The sequence below is a fragment of the Dromaius novaehollandiae genome, chromosome 3 (genome assembly GCF_036370855.1).
Source record: "Dromaius novaehollandiae isolate bDroNov1 chromosome 3, bDroNov1.hap1, whole genome shotgun sequence".
Taxonomy (NCBI): domain Eukaryota; kingdom Metazoa; phylum Chordata; class Aves; order Casuariiformes; family Dromaiidae; genus Dromaius; species Dromaius novaehollandiae.
In genome coordinates this window covers 127961799-127979924 of record NC_088100.1, presented here as the reverse complement: position 1 = coordinate 127979924, position 18126 = coordinate 127961799, and the positions used below count along the sequence as shown (strand labels likewise).

Below are 18126 nucleotides of genomic sequence, written 5' to 3'. Positions count from 1 at the left end.
CCAGCTGCCTCACCCCTCTCCCCAGGACCGCTTTGGGCAGCACAGGCTCCTTCTTGACGTCCTTGAAGGATGCTTGGATGGGAAGGACGCACCGCAGCTTTTGAGATGCTTTGAAGATGGAGGGGGGAGAAAAAGGGTCCCCCCAAAGAGGCTCCCAGGTCATGCCTGAAGCCAGGGGTTGGCCCAGGACTGACCCGTTAGGTCAGAGGGTCTCACTGGCCACTGTCACCCCAGGAGGGCGGAGGGCAGGGCTGCCTGCAAGAGCAGGCGGTGGCAGGACAAGGAGCCCCAAGACACACTGCAGGGAGCAGGGTTTGGGGTAGCAGAGCATACAGCAACAGGTCAGGGTGGTTTTAGCAAGAGGACAGCACTGCCAGTTGCACCAGCATGTCTGGTAGCTGGGGGAAGGCAGGAGATACCAGCTGAAGACAAAGCCAGGCCAATGACTGGCTGCAAACACCCCTCACTTTGGCTACAGAGGGACTTGGGCATGCTCATGAGAAAGAGCAACCTAAGAAACCAGTCTTGTTTGAGCCAGGACCTTCTTACCAGTTGCAGTCCCAGCAGAGCAGTCGTCCCAAGGCTTCCCAGCCCAAATCCCATTCCGATTCTAGGGAGAGCTCCTGCAGACAACTGCCAGGCTAGTCTGTTCTTGGTGCCAGTCATAGCTCAGTGAGAGCTCACCTGGCCCCTTATTTGCAGTAAAGTCACCACTTATCAGCTTGCCTCACAAAAATCACAACCCCAGCCCCCTTCCAAACAACATAAAGCAGAAAATTGAAAGTAACCAAGGCAGCTTATTGGCAAAACCACCCCCCTCAGCCCAATCCCTACCTCCCTCCAAGAGCAGGACCGTCCTGCCTCCAAGGCTGTTCTGGAGGTGAGCAGTCCCCCTTGCTACGAAACCCCCACTGCCCATGGCTTTCTCAGCCACACAGGGAGCAGGAGCAAACCAAAGATGCATGAAGTACTTTATTCTGTTCTGCACCTGCTGGTAGGCTATATCATCATTTAATTGTATTAAAACCATCATAATAAAGAAACATGCATAACAGTGTGTTTTTGTGGTTAACGTGCGCAAGCTCTGCACTTGAGGAACAGGTACCTAAGGATGAAAGGGGTGACAGGACAGAGGTGCCTCCCCATGTGCATGTGTTATATCCACATATGCAAAGAACAGAAGCTGAACTGCTGAATCTGAGCTGGTGCTTCCTAGAGCTGCTTAAACATAACTGACAGTGGAGGCAGTGGTTTATTAAAAATGAAATATTCACACCTTCAGTTCCCTCAACGTGAGTACCAAATGCAGCTGAAATAGTGTCCCTCTGCCTGCTGCGTGGCACATTCGTACAAGCTTGCCGAGGCTTCCCTGCGGTCTTGGGTGGATGGATGTGCGTGACCATGTTCAAGAGGTTTAAGGAGTTGCTGCCCATCAGCTGGAACATGGGAACCGGCTGGAGCACAGCGCTTAGCCCATCGCCGTGCAAAGGAAACGCAGGGGAAGATCGGGCCGTCCTGCAGCACTTGGCATTGGGGCTGATCACTTCACAGGGCAGGAGCTGCTTAAATCACTTGAAGGGCACTGGAGCACTGTGCTGTCCCCTTGCCTGTGCTTTGGGGTGAGAACAGCGCTTGGGTCAACCACTTCCAAAGGCACCAAGACAAAAAGCTCTCCATCGCACAGAGCACACACCGAACCTGCGCTTGTCAGTCCCAGCGTACTTGGCCACTCTTTTCTGGTTTAAGGCACACCGAAGCTGGTCGTTAAAGGTAAGGCGGGGTGAGTGGGCACATGGGGTTTTGTGCAGCCGTATGCAATTCCCGGAGGGTAACAATTCCCCAGTCGAGTGACATTTGCTCTTCTTGTGGCATGCTTGCAATGCTCCAAAGATCGGCCAAGACTTGGTCCCACATTTCCAAGCTGAAGAGGGTGAAGGGGCTGGGAGGCCACGGTCTAGCAACTGATCCTTCTCAGCACTACTCACTGCTCTGTGCCCTGGGTCCTCACAATCCTTGCACCAATTACTACTTTTTCAGTTCCACACTCTCTCATGTGTGATGATACCAACTGCTCACTCAGGTCCAGACTGTCTGGGACTCCCTTCTTTGCCTGACGGTGGTATCCCCTTCCTGAAGATGGTACCAGGAGCCAGGTAGGTGCATTGCAAGATATATTATCATAGGGATAAGGTCATGGACCATCATGATGGAAGAGGAGTTGAAAAGTGCAACTTCTCACCAGCTGTTTCTGTACAAACATACCAGATAAAGTCCTCCCTGTGCATCTCCAGTGACTCCTCAGGATAACTGACTCCTGAAGTTATGCCTTGAATTCGTAAGAAACTGGGAACAGGATTTGTTTCAAGAGCTGTAAGACAACACATGCTTCCCTCTATCCATGGCATGAAAATGCCTGCTTAATTTTTATGTAGTCTCACTCTGAAATTGCTATTTAGAAAGTAGTCTGTGAGCAAAGGCTGGAGTGGATTTTGACTTCTTGAGTTTGTTACATACGCTGAGGGCTACAAGTGCAATATGCTTTATCCTAAACACATTCTGACAGCATTTCGTCTTACAGCTCACCGGGTGCCATCTCCAGTGTCCTGAGACCTGAGCGCTATGCAATGCTGACATCTTAGCTGTGGGCTGCAAGTCCAGGCTGGCATTTTTCCAGTCCTGGTCTATTCTAGGGGAAACTGAACCACCTCTCTTTGTTGAAACACCTGGAACACCCCACAGGCTAATGCAGCTTTTTCAGCATTCAGAGGGGAGCGTAGTCATGCTTTTGTTAGGCTGTGGTCAGTAGGAACAAGCCTGGGCCAGCTTGGTGAAGAGTAGTAGCCACTATGACTGAACTCTATTGTACTATCTCCTTTCTCCTCTTGGCTGCACCAACTTTACTTCTAGAAGAAAGTACTAAAAGAAAACAAGGACCTCAGTTTCCATCTACTGCTTTCTGCACCGTGCAGGCACAAAGGCCATGGGACATCTCTGTGAGCCTTGGAAGAGAATAAAATCCTGCCTGGCGAGGCTGCATGGTACACTTCCTCCCGGTGAGGACACCTCTCTCGTGTCCCAGCAAGCGGATAGCCCATCGCTATTCCCATGCCAGGGCTCGGCGGTGGAACAGCTGCTTGCTGTTGGAGAGCACATGATTTCTTTAGCACTTCATTTGCTGTTTTTCATGTACGTGGGCGTAAAACCAGCCTGGAGACTCAGACAAAACAACCTTAACCCAGAGGAGAGGGTGGTTAACTGCAGAGAGGCTTCTGCGTGCACTACCGTCTGGAGCTTCCCTGTTGCACATCTGCCTCCAGGGTTAGGGCTTTTGGCTGTGCGAGCTGCGGAAGATGCTGAAAAGGGAATGTCACTGTGAAAACGAACAGGCTTATGAGGTCATCCAAATGCTGAAGTCACCTCGGGTACCCTCCTCTCTTTGGTCTGGGCTTGGAAGGTTGCACTTCTCTGTGCGGCCTCTCACTGTTCGCTGCTGCCGTCCCAGGGCACGGGTGGTTACCGGGTGACGAAGGCAGTTCATTTCGTTTTCGCGGGTGCTGGGAGGGGGTGGCGGGCGGGCAGGACCAGCCGGGAGCTGCTGGCTTTCTGGCTGGCGCCTGCTGCCTCCTCTAGAACTCGTAGGCAGACACAAAGACTGTGATTTTGGACACGTGCTTTGCCTGGAAAGCACGGTCCAGGTACTCAGACATGTCCACGTCCACTTCTATCGTCTGGGGGCCCTTGAGGCTTTGCACGAGGATCAGCTCCCCGGTCTGCCTGTCTGACCGCTGCATCACAAAGTGCCCTCGGTTGTTGCCGCCCACGATGCCGAAGCGCAGGCTGTCGGGTCCCGGCCGGCCGGGCGCGGAGGCGGTCGCCATGCGGAAGAGAGGGGTGGGGGTGATCAGGTTAGATGGCAGGGGGAGGTAGTGGAAAGAGATGGTTTTGGGTGCGTGGTGGCAGGCTCTGCTGTCCATCGGGCAGGGATTGCGTTCGCACTGGCTGATCAGGAAAGGAAAAACGAGGTCGAGGTGAGCCCAGGAGGCAGAGGGATGCTCAAACCAAAGCTCCCGGACTAGAAATGCGGCGGCCCAGGTTTCACCCCCTGCCCAAACAGCATCACAGATCCGCTCCTCCTCTCCCTGTTATACTTACAAGGGCGATGTTTTCACGTAGGTGACGTTGCCGCTGGACTGGGGGCACTCTGAGCTGACGCACTGAAAGCCCCCTCCCGTGTTGATGCACGTGGTGCCCCTTGTGCAGTTATGCTGGGACAGGGCGCATTCGTCTATGTCTGTAAAGCAACCAGATCGAATCCGATCAAAATGACAGACTCCTGCTGAAAACATCTAAATCACATTGTCCTGCTGCTTCTTTCCCCCCCGCTTCTGCCTGCAGGTTAACTGGCCCCGGGCTAGTCGAGGTTAAAAGGAGAGAAAAATGTCACAGCAGTAGGAGGACAGCCTATTTTCCTAACTTTCTGCTAAGTTGTTTGAAGCACATTGTCCTTTTGTTTACAAAATATGCAAACACCCTGAATGTATTTACGTATCTATAATTAGGACCTTTCAATGAAGGTATTTGTTGGAAGCATCACCAAGATGCCATCAAACCATGCAACAACTGTGGTAACCACTTAGGAAAAAAGAAAGCATGATTTTTTTCATGTGCACTGCCTTTTGGGCAGTACTCACCATTTTTACAGCACAAAACCTGTTTTTCAGTAGGATACTTTCATGCAAGCAATTCTGGACACCATGTCTACCTGGTGCCATTTTGTTTTCCCTCTGCACATAAACTCTCCTGTTTTAGAAGAGGAGTTGCCAGCCTCTGAACTGACCTCACAAATCTAGTTCTTGATGTCCAATTATATAGTTGTCTGCTGTCTCAGAGAGCATCCTAGAAGCATTTTGATGGGACAGATCCATGATCGTGATGGTGCTCACGTTCTTTATCAGTCGCCCCAAAGTGCTGGATGTATTTACCAGTGTTATAAGACTAACTGCTGTTGTTCCCTCCACCCGCAACATCCATCCTAGAAAAATACTTGTCTATAAAGATATGGCGAGATTCGTGGGGGACGTCACCTTCGCAGCTTTTCCCGTCGCCGAGGAGGTTGTAGCCGCGGGGGCAGGCGCAGCGGTAGGAGCCGGGGACGTTGATGCAGGTGTGCATGCAGAGGCGAGGGGCCCCCTCCAGCTTGTAGACCTCGCACTCGTCGATGTCTGCGGGCAGAAAACACAACCGTGCCACGCGCCAGGCGAGCGGCACGCAGCCGTCCCCGGTGCAATGACACGCAGCCGGGCTCGGCCGCTCGCTTACCCTGGCACAGGCCGTTGTCCACCGTGCCGCTCATCTGGAAGCCTGGCTCGCAGCTGCAGTGCTGGGTCCGGTCGGTCTTGGCGCAGCGGGGCTTGCGGCTGAAAGCAGGGTCGTTGGGGACGCTCCGGGTGGGGGGTGCTGGGGGGAAAGGGACAGCTCTGCAGCCACCCAGGGCACGGCGGCGAGTGCCAGCTCGCCCACGATGCCACTACGTCCCCTTCGCACAAGTGGCCTTGGCATGGGGGGCTGCGTTTTGAAATGAGATTTGGGGCCAAAATGTGCCAGGAGGGCATTTTTAGGAGCCCTTCCATTTTCATCTGCAATCCACATTTTGTTTTTCCAGCTGAGCTTTCACCTCAGTTCCTGCTCCCTTGAGTGCCCTAATTCAAATCCCCTTTCGCCTTTCAGGCCATACAAACCTGCATTGACCTCGGGTGCTTTTTGACGGCCTCACAACTGGGGAAGCTGCTGCATGCAAGGAGGCGGGACAGCATCGGAGCTGGGACAGCAGCGTGGAGGCCTTGAAACCTCACCTCGGGGCAAACCAGCCCCAAGGGGTCCCACCCGAGGGGAAGGGGCTGTGGGCGGCACGGCCGAGCCTCACTCCCCTCTGCATCCCGGGGAAGCGGCTCACGCACCCGTCTGTGTTTGATACTGGCAGTTGGCTCCGGTCCACTCCTGCGGGCAGAGGCACTCGTACTGGTTCAGCCCGTCCACGCACGTCCCGCCGTTCTGGCACGGGTGACTAGAGCACTTGCTGATACCTGCCACGAGGAAAAGCCACCGTTTTAGGAGCCAGCCCTGGGAATGCCACTCAGCTGAGAGGCGAGAGATGGCTTAGACAGATCCTGGAATGATTTGGATCAAGCAGAAGAGGTTGAGAAATCCTCAGCGCTGCACACCCAGCCTGGTGGGTTTGGGGTTTGCCTGGGAGAAGCAGGTCTCAAAGGGGAAAGGATTTGTCTGCACAGGCTACAAGTGGCACCATCGCCTCTGCAGAATTATTAAGGCAGGACAGCTCTGCCCCGGCTGTGTTTTGTAGGAGAAGCAACCCAGTGTCTGAGCTTGGAGGGATGGCTCACAGCTGGGGCACCTGACTCACTTGTCCGTGTTGTTTCAGGCTAGAGCTGGTGTTTCCATGGGGTTGGAGGGGTGGGAGCATCTCCGGTCCCTCAGAAGAGGGACTTTTCCCACTGGGAAAACAAACCTGGACCCTCTCCAGGGCCAGGCCAGGCAGAGCTTCTCTGGAAATCGAAATCAAAGCAACTTTAAACTGTTCAGACTGTGTGTTCCCCATAAGATATCGCTCACGGGGAAATGCAGAGGACTAGACTGAACAGGAGCAACCCCCAGCGCCTGCCACAAGCTGGGCTGGTGCCACCAACAGCATACCCCAAATACCCGGGGCCCGACAGACCGTGCGGTTACCGAACGAGGAGTCGAAGAGCATTGCTGCCCTCTTCCTCCTCCAGCCTTGGACTTGCTGCTCGCGAGACACAGGTCACCCAGGCAGCCCTCCAAACACCTGGGGGCCCGTGGTAGCAATGGGGATGGGAAACTGGGGGGGAAAGGGGGAATATTTACAACAGGGAGGGCAATTGCAGGCAGGAAAGGTCATACCCATATCTGGGCACTGGGTAGAGCCAACAGCACAATTCGGCTCGCAGGCACCAAACTCAGACTCAAGCTTTTGTTTCTAATATAACACTGCCTCAGTCCAACATTTGGGTACGATGGAGGGATTTGAGAATAGGCAGCACTTAACCTCCTTGCCTGCTAGTTCTGCTGCCATTCCACAACGCATGCACACGGTTCGGTGCAATGGCTTGCAAAAGATCAGTGCGTTTCATCAAGACTAGAGGAGATGGCTGCCAGTTCTGGGGCCATCCAATGAAGCCCAGGTCCCTTTCACGAGTTTACCACCTGGATGATTTATTCAGGCTTGCGAGAAGTGTTGTTTCACCCCCTCACTCTGGCCTTGGTAGAGCATTTTTCTGCCAGATCTCTTGGAGGCGAGTCTGAACACAGAGCTGTGCACGCAAGGCACTGGCATCACGGGACACCTACCTAGCACAAGACTTTCTTTCCTGCACAGCGGAATAGGGGGGTCTTCGCAAGGCCCACCTCCATCAAATGGAAGCAGTTGTAATATTTGTCGGATGGACTACACATTGCGCTCAACGGCAGCTCTCTGGGGCGAAGCACAGCCCTCCTCTCCAACGGGACAAAGAACAGAGCAGCCCATGAATGACAGGCTTCAGGCAGTGCCGTTGGCAGAGCATCTCCAGGATTTCTCCTGGGGGTTTCACAACCCACTGCCAATATTTCAACAAGAGCTGCCTCAAACATATTCCCCTCCACACAATCCTTGCTTCATCTGTGGCTCATCATACATGCTGGGAGCACAAGGCACGGACTGATCGCAGAGAGCAATCGCTGAGAAAAACTATTACAAAATAGGTGCTCTTTGCTACAACCCCGTCTGATCTCAAAGCACAAGAAAGTGGGTTTGGGTTTGTTATTAAGAGGTGTTTTCAAGCAGCCCTGCCCTTTCCAAGGGCTGAAAACTCATCAAGTTGTGCTAAAGACAATGACTCCCCACCTTAGAAGGAGGAATTAACTGATGCCCTCTTCTCCCCCTCATCTGATTGCTGAGCTTCTAGGTTAGCCTTCAGCTCTAACTTCCAGCTTTTCTCCAGAACCACGGCTGGAGAGAGGACCTCATAAATAACAGGTCCTTGGAGCTGGAGCTTTAAGAACCACACCAGTTTTCTGAAGACTTTGCTTGACTGGAAAAGTTAGACAGCAGGAGAAGCCAGAAGGTGAAACCAAACGTAGGGACAGGGAGACTGGGTCAAGGACATAAGACCTTACAGTCTCTGAATTTCATCCTCTGCCCAGAGCTTATCCCTAGTAGCTCAGGGGCAGCTGAAGTACCTATCCATTTGATGAATCCTGGGAATCTCTCTTGCCAAAATAGCATCCTGCCCTTGCAGCTGAACATGGCGAGTAGCTGCCACGGGAAGATCTAGGCAAACAGGTATAAAGGATCCCTGTTCAACATGACCCTCCTGCTCCAACGATATCCTGCCTGGGAATGAGCAGTGCCTTGCAAAAAAAAGCCCGTCTCATTGCTGGTTGCAATAATGGAGGCCAGAACTAGAAACCTGTTTGGGAAGATTTGTCACACCTTCTTGTCAGCTTGGGAAGGATGGGACAAGAGACTATACCAACGGCCATATGGAGCCTGCATCGGGACCCAGACATGCTGCCTTGCACCCAAATGCAAGGGTTGCAGGTGACATTTCAGCTTCAAACTGTCTAGTCATTTTGCAAAATGCACTCTTAAAATAAGACTATACCATCCTTTTCTGTGCAAATGCACTAACCCAAATGGCTGCTAACTAAGATTTTACTTTTTTCCAGGAAATATTTTTAGCAAAGGCAATTATATCCAGCATTCCTGTTGCCAGTTTGAACCTGTCACGCACTGATGGGAAGGCAGCTTTCCGGCCAGGCAATTGAAGGGAGTTATTATAATGGGCTGTGCCAGCCACTTCTAGGCACTGATTTTTATTATGAAATAAGTTGTCTATTGGAGCTCTGCTTTATGCTCAGATCATCAGCTCTCAGCACCAAAAGTGAAAAACATTCCAATTCAAGAGAAGACAGATGGGACAGTCATTGTCTGGGCTGTGAAGCATCCTGTGCTTGTCTAGAAATATGATGCATGGGGCAGCATCTCCTATTACCAGCACTCAAAATACACTCTGTACAAAAGGCAGGCAGATGCTGAATGACTTTTAGAGCAGTACAGATCATCAAAGCCCAGCAACAAATGCTGGATTTTGTAAAACCTGCTGAGAGCAGAAGGCGAGCAATGGTGTTTCCCGTCCCCAGGCTGCTGGTGCTTAAGGTCTGCAGCACAAAGACCTGAAAGCTGTGGAGGCAGGTGCCAGATTCCCAGACCAGCATTGCCAGCGCACACACTGGATGCTGAGAACTGGCTGAAAAACATGTAGCAGAAAAACATGTCCCAGAAATAACCCTTTTGTCCCCTCATCCGCAGATACGCATGCTTGCTACTTCAGGAGCTGTGTGGTGATGAGGTCTCCCACCCCCAGATGGAAAAAGAAAGTACCTTTGCACTGAGGTTCCTCTCCAGTCCAGCTGCCGTTTGCCTGGCACATCCGTGTGCTGGAGCCCAGGAGCTCAAAGCCCGGGTTGCAGGTGAAGTGGATTTCATGGTCCACCAAATACTTCGTACCAAACTTCTGTCCATCCACAGGAGCTTGTAAGGCCGGGCAGGACACTGCAAAGGCACCATGAGGGGTTAAATATTCAAGTAGGTGCTTCTGGAGAGACGAGGGGGAGCAGGTGGGATTAGAGAAGCTGCTCCCTTGCTTTTAGGCCACTGAAGGATGCACCTTTGCACACATGGGAAAATAGTAGTTTCTAATGGAGAGAGACAAACTGCCTCATTTGGGGACATTTGGAGACAACCAGAACCAACAGCCTCATGCATAGGAAGCAATCTCTGACCCAGGAGTGGGAAGGGGCAGCTGTACAGGTGGACCCAGCACACCACGATCTGACCTCGAAAGATGAGCTGCAGAAGGCAAGCCTTTAAGAAAATAAACCAAAGCACAGGAGGCCAAAGCTTTTGCCTGTTTGCAAACACACCTTCTCTCCCAGGGACTACGCTGCCATAAAAGCAGGCGACCAGCCTGCACGCAGAGTTGCTCATATCCTTCATGCTAGCAGTTGCTCACTGACCACGCGGTTTATCAGCAACGAAAGAGCAGAACTGAGGTCTCGGCCATACCAGTAACACGCCTCTGAAATGTCCCCAGAGAGCACCTTCCACAGCAGCCTCCCAGACATCGTGCCTGCGGAGGGAGGGCTTGACCAAATACTCGTGGTCTGAGCAGCCCTTCAGCCTGCAGAGACAACCGTTCATGTGCTGAAAATCTGTCCACACACTCCCCATTCACCTTCTGCCCTGTTCAGAGCTGGATTTTCTCTCTATCCGTAAAAACTTCAGTGGACTAGCCCTCCAAAAGCTGTCACACCTACCACCACCAGTCCCCAAACCACCTGCAAAGTCACCCTGCTAGGAGACGATTGCCTGGGGGGCAGTGGCAACGTGCTGATGCCTGAGAAGCCCCAGGTTTGCAAACGCCCCTGTGAGCATCATTCCCAATTCAGCCTCAAGCATAATTCCTCAGGGAGATCCAGGGAGACACCAGTGCACATGCAAAGAAGGGGAAGCAGAGCTCGCTGCACCTTGGCCACCCACACTCCCCACTCCTAGCACAGAATAGGAGGAGGGAGAGAAAGAAGCACGGGGCAGCGTTTAAATCAGTTTAACAGGGAAAGAATGACACTTCCTGACGCTTTCCACCTGTCTTACTCAGGCTTAGCTTGTTCTTCCTTAATGGAAGGGCCCTGTCGTTCGACAGCTCTCCGATGCCCTCTGGACTCTGCTCCCCTTCCACCTGCCCTGCCATCCCGGTGTCTAAGGAGGTGGGGACAGTCCCTGCGAGCCCGCTGGGTGAACAGTCACTGCTGCGGTCTGGAAGGCCTGTTATCGAACAAGGAAACTGGTGTTATGGGGCAAGTTTTGCAAGCTCTCGGGAAGGAACCAAGCAAGCGCAAACAGTGCCCGTTGCTGACCAATATTTGCTATTCTGTCCAATTGTTTTATTGGAGTCCTGGCATGGCCACACACTTTATTAGGTGTTCAAATACAGTAGAAAACAACCCATGCAATGTTCAGGCAGTGCTCTCAGAGAAGAGCAACTTATTTTGGCAGTCCCTAACTTCACCTGAGCTGCAGTTCACCCAGTTCCTCCAGCACGCAAGACTAGATCTCCTCTTTAACAGCTGCTTCTGTTATTTTCCAGATATACACAGAGGTTAATCATTAACATCCCACCCTGAAGAGGAAGCCAAGAAGGGATGCACAGGGCTGAGCAGCCCCGCGGCGGTTCAGGTGGTGTGAGCAGCCCTTCTCGGTCCCTTTAGCCACCCGTCCCCTTGTGGACCTGCTCTCCATGAACCCGCACAAGCCTTTGAAGACCGAAGAGCTGCACCAGCCTGTGAAGGAGCAGGGAGAGGGGAGCTGGCTCCTCACCGTACTGCAGAGGTGCCACTGCCACGATCCGGCTGCTGCACCAGCAGTCCCGTGGTGCCCCGTGCCTCGCGCTCCTGCTCGCAGGTACAAGCCCTGCACAGCCATCACAGCTCCCACCAGTCTTGGTCCCCAGCAATGTCCTTCATTTCCCGTGCAAAAGGAGACTCCTTTGCTTGACCACATAAATGAGTTTTCCTACAACTGCCTGAACTGATGCTGGGCCAGACTGAGACATTGCTACCTTTGCAACAGCATGCTTCTGCCCTTTCTGGAGGGATTTTTGCTGACCATCCAGGTTTCACGATCCAGGCAGGGGAACTGTGGGTCTTTTGTTGCAGATGCAATTTTTCAGCCTACCCTTCCTCAGTAGCGTGCCAGGAGCTCTCTGCTTTACAACTAACTGTGTGGCTTGAACAAGGGCTCTTGAATCTTCCCATATCTTACTAGGCAGGAGAGTTGCTTGAATTTGAGCCAAGTATTTATCAGAAAGGGAGAGGAATTCAGCAGTCATTCTGCTCAAGCTCTGTGGTTAAAGCACTCTCTGCTGTCGACGTCTGAGAGTTCACCTGCTTTTGAACCTGTTTCGCTCGAGCAGGAAACATCTCCCTCTGTATGCAGTACCACCAGAGCATGGTTTGAACATCCAAGACCTACTGCTCACCTTCTGAGTGAAAGAGAACTCAGTGAGGCTGGGTCAAGGCACATCCCAATGAAAAGGTGGTATTTGGCATGTGTGCACGTCAGTCCTATAGCAGCAGTGGTCCAGCTGCATGCAGGACCGTTGCTTTTACTGGGCATCTTAGCCCAGAGCTAGTGCCCAGTACTGTGTCCAGTTCTGCCTCCTCCCCTCCACCCCCAGCCAACAAAGAAATCATTAAGCTGGAGCAAGTCCAGTGGAGGCCATCCAAATGGTGGGGACTGGGGCACCCGGCACCCGGGGTAGGAGGAGGGGCTGAGGGAGCCAGGTTTGTCAGCCTGGAGAAAGGAAGGCAAAGGAGGGATCCCTTTGCATCTTCCACTCCACGTCCAGCCTGATGGAGGGCTGTAGAGGAGATGGAACCAGATGCTTCTCAGAGGTGCGCAGTGGATGGGCATGGGGCAGTGGGCACAAGCTGTAACATGGAAAACTCCAGTTAGGTATAAGAAGAAGTATTTTCACCATGAGGGTGGCCAAACACAGGAATGGGAACCGAGGAAGGCTGTGGGATCTCCATCCTTGGAGATACCCAGACCTCAACTGGACACAGCCCTGAGCTACCTGAGCTACTCGGCCCTGCTCTGAGCACGGGGTTGGACCAGGGACCTCCAGAGCTCCCTGTGGTCCTCAGTAACCCTCTGATGCTATGAAAGCAACTGGAGGTGTTTTATAAAGGGCTGCACTGGCTGCAAACTGAACCGTGTGCATGATCAGACTCTGCTCAGAGCAGCCAGCAGGAGCCTAACTCGGGTCCTGGGAAACCCCTTCCGGACATGCCCATCTCCTCCCACAGACTGCACACAGAGCCCAGGGAATGTCTGCTTTGTTTAGCACCAGTTCGTCTGCATGGGCAGCCTAAAACGGGCCAGCCAGGGAAGCTACAGGCATCTGCTGCCCTTTTAGGCCTCTCTTCCTGCCCCACAGACAGCTCCAGATCCATGCCAGCACTTCTGACCACCCTGGACCATAAACCGGGTGGCTTTGCTGAGCAGCACAGACAGCCACCAACAGCAACAGGATCCCAAGGTGCTTCCCAGGGCCTGGAAATAAGCAATGAGTATGGGGCTGGAGGCAGAGGGAGATAGTTGCACAGCACTCCCAAAAAGGGGACAGTGATGGGGACCCAGCTGACCCAGACTTGCCTTTCTGCACATGAAACATCCTTTCCCTCTTCCATGCTTGGAGGAGTCGCTGCTGGGCATTTGGGGAAACCATTTGCACCCATGAAAAGTGTCTGCACATTGCCGCCAACCAGCCAGGGCAGAGCTGGGGGTGACAATCAGGGATGGGTGGCAGGGAAGGACGCTCAGTGCTTCATCCACCCACAGTCCAGCCATGGCTTTGCTCCCCTGGTCACAGCCACGCTGCAGGCAGGTTGGGACCCGGGATGCTCAATAAATACGCAAGAGTCGGCCTTCCCATGGGAACCCAGCCGACGGTGAGATCCAGGACCGAGCTGTGGGGCTATCCAGTGCCCTCCCTGGGGCAGCCCTGCTCAAGGACGAAGGGATGGGCTGTGCGCCCGGTTTCGTCCCCAGGGAGGGGCACAGCAGTTAGGCAGGGGACAGTGCGTGGCGAGCCAGGCAAGCTGGCGTTGATGCCACGGACAGCCCGTGTCCTTACCGGCAGGCGGGTCCAGGGCAGCTTTGGTCACGGTGTTCTGCAGCGTGGTCAGCCGGCTCTTCATCATGCGGATGCCCTCGGTGAAGCGCGTCTCCTGCCCCTTCAGCAGCTGCTGCATCTGGCGGATGGCGGCCAGGAGCTGCTGTTTGTTGAGGCAGTTCTGCAGGGATGAAACCGCTGGTTCAGCACGAAGAGCTGGTGCCCCAAATGCCCCCAGACTGCTTCCCTGGAGAGGATGTGCAGGGACATAGGCCAAGCACTTTCCCCTTCCTCCTCTCTGCTGCATCCCTGGTTTCCACCCACTGCTCCAACCTACCTGTCCCCCTGCAGTGTTTGAACAGGAGGGATCCCTACATGACTCTCCCAGCTCATCATACAGTGTCCAAACAGGCCCAAGGGGAACTGTGGTGGGGTCTCTCAACGTTTTGAGGGTGGTGCTGGCACTTCCAGGGCAGTGACCTGCCTGCGGAGCATGTCTAGAGCTGTCCCCACCCAGTACCTTCCAGCAGAGACATCGCCTTATGCCACTGTCAAGGACAGGCTGGGAAGAGGGTTTGTTCCCTCTCACTCCTTCACAGCCTCAGAGAAGAGCTCCAGACAGGCAGGACAAGGAAAACCCCACGGTCTACACAGATCTGGGAATGGCTCTGTATGACCCAGAGGACCAGCTTTCCTCGCAACCAGACGTAATCCATAGGCCTTGTATCTCATGACGGTTGCATGCAAGAGCAGCAGCAACTTTGCTACCACAGCTGGTCCTTGGAAAGTGCTTTGCGCCAGAGCTGCCAAGAGGAGCAGGATGGCTTTCAAAAAGAAGGATGGATAGTGGAAATTCCCTGTCTGGGAAAAGGCCTCCCGGGGAACAAATGCTGGGAAAGTGACACTGGAAAGAAGCCGGCGGTTATCTCAGTAAAATACCCGCACGAGTGCTTTGCAGTGTCATGGAGAGCTTTGAGTCCACCTGCCAGACCCGAATCATGGTCAATGCGTGCTGTTCTGTGAGCTGCCCCTTGCTGTTTGACGCTGCCGTGGAAAACAACCTTGCCGTGGGAGTCCCAGGAGCAGTGGCAGTGTCCTGCAAAGGAGGAGCACCGTCCCCCCCCTCCACCCTGCTGAGCTTCTGGTTCCTGCCACGATTTGGGTCTATGGCTCCACTAGCTTTGAAGCTGGAGTAGGACCCAGCCTGCTTGCAAACAGCCTGCACTGGCTCTGCGGGAACGGCCTTTCCAAGATTTCTTCAGCATCAAAGATCTTCTCAGACCTCGCTTTTTTTTTTTTCCTTCATGTGACCAGATGCAAGAGTTTTTAGCCTGTGAGAGAAATCCTTAGCTCAAGCCTGCTTCTGATGTCTAAGAGGATAATGCAGCACTTTAATGCTGCAAGCAGGGCTGTAGTCACTTTGTTAGTCCTGGGAGAGATGCCATAACTCATGTTTAGTCCTGCTGGAACTAGGTCTGCGTCCCACTTCCATATTACAAAATAATAGGAAAACAGATGTCTTGTGAGTTCCTCTGGGGCCAGAAACACTTGTGGGACTTCTGCCTGCAAACTAATAGCTACCAAGGGACTGACTCATCCAGGAGACGGGCATCTTTATTATAGGTTTCCTGCAGAATTGACTTAAAACCAAAAAAAAAAAAAAAAAAGACCAAGAGCTGAGCAAAGCAAAGTCATTTCTGCACCTCAGAGATTTGCAGAGCTTCATTTCCATCCCAGACAAAGCTTTTCCCTTCAACGGGGAAGCGCGCCCAGGGAAGCCCATGCCGTCAGAGTCTTGGCTCTGACTTGGTCCATGTGCCTGCTGGGCAAAACAGGCAAAGGCAAAGCAACCGGAGAAAACGGGGGAGGCTCCAAATCCCTCCGTGCAGTTGCTGGGGAGAAAGGCTTATGCTGAGCACTCCTGCCTGGGCTGAGCCCTTGCAAAGGGAGGGCTGTCGGCCTCCAGGTCCAAGGTGCACGGCGTGTGGATAAGCACCTTTGCAGGTAGCTATGGGGGGGGTCTATAGAGACAAAAAAAAAAGGCAGACCTCCAAACTGCATGCCCCTGTGATTGCTGACACCAGAAGGGCCTGATCCTGACCGATGAATGAACAACCTAATGGCCTCGCTCACCTCCCACGGTCCGTGACCTGCTCACCACCCTCCCACTGCAAGGTCATTCCCACCCCAAGCTGCCCTGTGTCACAGAAACACTTGGAAAAAAAAAAAAAAAAGGAGAAATTCGTTACTTTAAGAAAAGAAGGACAGATCTTGGCAAGCTTTACCTGCTTTGGGTCTGTCTGTGCCCTCCACACCCCTACCAGCAGTATCGTTGGGCGCTTTCCCTTGGCCATGCCTTCTCCCAGAAGGGAAATTTCCATAGCTCCTGCATGGACACCTCCCGAAGCATCACCCAGGAGGCCTGGCTCCAACCGTCCCCCCGGGCCGGCAAAGAGCCTTGCAGCCACTGCTTCACCCCGCCGCGTGCTTGGAGGACGGGACGCGAGGTAGCAGCTCTCCTCCGCGTCTGATGGCCGTCGGGTTTCAGGGCACTCGCTGACTGCCTGCCGGGATGTCTAACCATCACACACACTGGCTCTCCCACTAAAATGGTTGCAGTCTCTGTTTGTTGTGTGCTTGGTCATGATTTAACGCGTGTTTGGGGCGATCAGGCTCAACCAGAAGCCCTATGAATCCATGCTCTGTATCGCTAAAATCCTCGCCGACACCTTCCGCCCTCGCAGCCTGGCAGCTGCCTTCAAAACTCTGGTGCTGCTGGGCTGCAGAGCAGAGGGGAGAGATGCTGGGGCTGAAATCCTGCCCCGACTTTCCTGGGAGAACGGCCGGGCTGGGGGTACGAGTGCGGAGGAGGAGCCCTGACCTGCTTGTTAGGGACACAGGTGGAGTGAATTTTACAGAGCCTGGGACATATATTCACGTCTGGAGCTGTATGAACTAGAGATGAAGATTTCAAGAGGGAGGTGGAGAAATCCAGAAGGCTTGTTTTCCCCCCAGTTCCTGCTTTGGAAAGATGGGAGTCAGGAAAAAGAGGAAAACGAAAAGCTCCAGAAAGCATTTCTAAGGCAGGTAGCTTTGCAACACACTCGCATCTTGGAAAATGTGAGAGCCAGGAGAAAGAGGAGCAGCGCAGAAAAGTGGGCACATCCACTCTGCCCCCGCTTAGCCCCGTGGTTTTCCTGCGGACATCCCCAATGGTCAGTGCCACGCGATTTCTGCAAGAGAGGGGCCCCACGTCCGCCTTCCCCCGTGGCAGCCCGGCCGCGATGCTCACCTGGGAAGCCCGCGTCCCCTGGCATGCTGCGAGGCACAGCAGCAGCAAGAGGCTGCACCGAAACCCCCAAGCCATGATCCCGCCGGGGCGATAAAGCTCTCCTCGGGAAACGTTTCCCACGTTGCCGGCCCCGGCAATCCCAGGAAGGCGGCACTGGCAGCGGAGTTCGCCTCCGTCCCTGCGGCGAGCAGTTTCCGTCCGACACCTCTGGCTCCGGCTCGGGGATGAGTTATCCCTCCCACAGCAGCCCTGCGCTCCGTGCACAGCAGCAGGAGCCGCAGGAGGCTGCCGGAGGAGCCGGGCTCTGCCCAGCCGCGCACGCTGCTCCCCGGGCGTTTGCTGGCCCAGCGGGCTGCTCCTGGGGCTCAGCGATGGGCTGGCTCCCCGGCAAGCCCGCAGCAGCGAGTCCGCCCCGGTGGGATATTGCAAGGATTTGCATTTGCCCTCCGATGGGGAGGACTGTGCTTCCTCCGCCCCGGGGAAGAAGAGGGTCACTGCCTGTTTGCACGGTGGGTGGGGGCAGCTTGGGAGCAGTAGCCGTCTGCATCCTCCCTCGCTGGACCTGTGGATGTCCTCGGGCAAAAACCAGCTGCAGAGGGGTGAGAAAGCTCTGCTGGGCTCTCCTCCACTCTTCCTGCTCGTCTCCCAGCCCCAGGACCCCAGCGTGGGGGGAGCTGGCAGCAGCAGGCACGCTCCCCTGCCCCGGCGCTGGTGACGGAGCCCATGCCTGTCCCCCCACTCCTGGCCACCTGGCCACGGTCCCCCAAACCCTCATTGCTAGCTAAATTGTCCCAGCACCAGCAAGGACGTGATGCCACGCTCCAACTCCACCGGTACAGCTCGTCCCAGGCGCCCCAGCCGCGTTTAAGCATGGTCACCAACAGCACGGGGGCTGCAAGCAGGAGCCTATCCACCGTTCCCGGCGAGCTAAAGCCAAGCTGTGCCTGCCAGCTCAGCAGGAGAAAAATAGGACGAAGACCTGGTCTGAACCATCATACTCCTCTTTGTGTGTTTGGGCAGTTTCTGCTTTGCAATAACTGTGCATGAATGTTTTAACCAGGGGTGAAGAGAGGCTTTGGT

The 18126-nt window shown here is 54.1% G+C and overlaps 1 protein-coding gene across 1 annotated transcript; it reads right to left on the bottom strand.

Annotated features, from left to right (window-relative positions):
- Window positions 1–954: 954 nt before the first annotated feature.
- On the bottom strand, window positions 955–17458 carry FBLN7 (fibulin 7). Its single transcript, XM_026110399.2, has 8 exons — window positions 17047–17458; window positions 13776–13935; window positions 9461–9631; window positions 5958–6083; window positions 5320–5457; window positions 5085–5222; window positions 4153–4291; window positions 955–3999 (listed from the first exon to the last, which is right to left on the bottom strand). The coding sequence occupies exons 1-8, from the start codon at window positions 17119–17121 to the stop codon at window positions 3627–3629; spliced, it is 1320 nt and encodes a 439-aa protein (XP_025966184.2). The 5' UTR covers window positions 17122–17458; the 3' UTR covers window positions 955–3626.
- Window positions 17459–18126: the final 668 nt, after the last annotated feature.

Bases quoted from the DNA above. Each gene is read 5' to 3' on its own strand.
- FBLN7 (XM_026110399.2), bottom strand. From the start codon at position 17,121: ATGGCTTGGGGGTTTCGGTGCAGCCTCTTGCTGCTGCTGTGCCTCGCA. The intron at 6,084-9,460 runs GTACTTTCTTTT...TCCTCGTGGCAG, and splicing joins AGAGGAACCTCAGTGCAAAG to GTATCAGCAAGTGCTCTAGT. The intron at 4,000-4,152 runs GTAAGTATAACA...TTTCCTGATCAG, and splicing joins TACGTGAAAACATCGCCCTT to CCAGTGCGAACGCAATCCCT.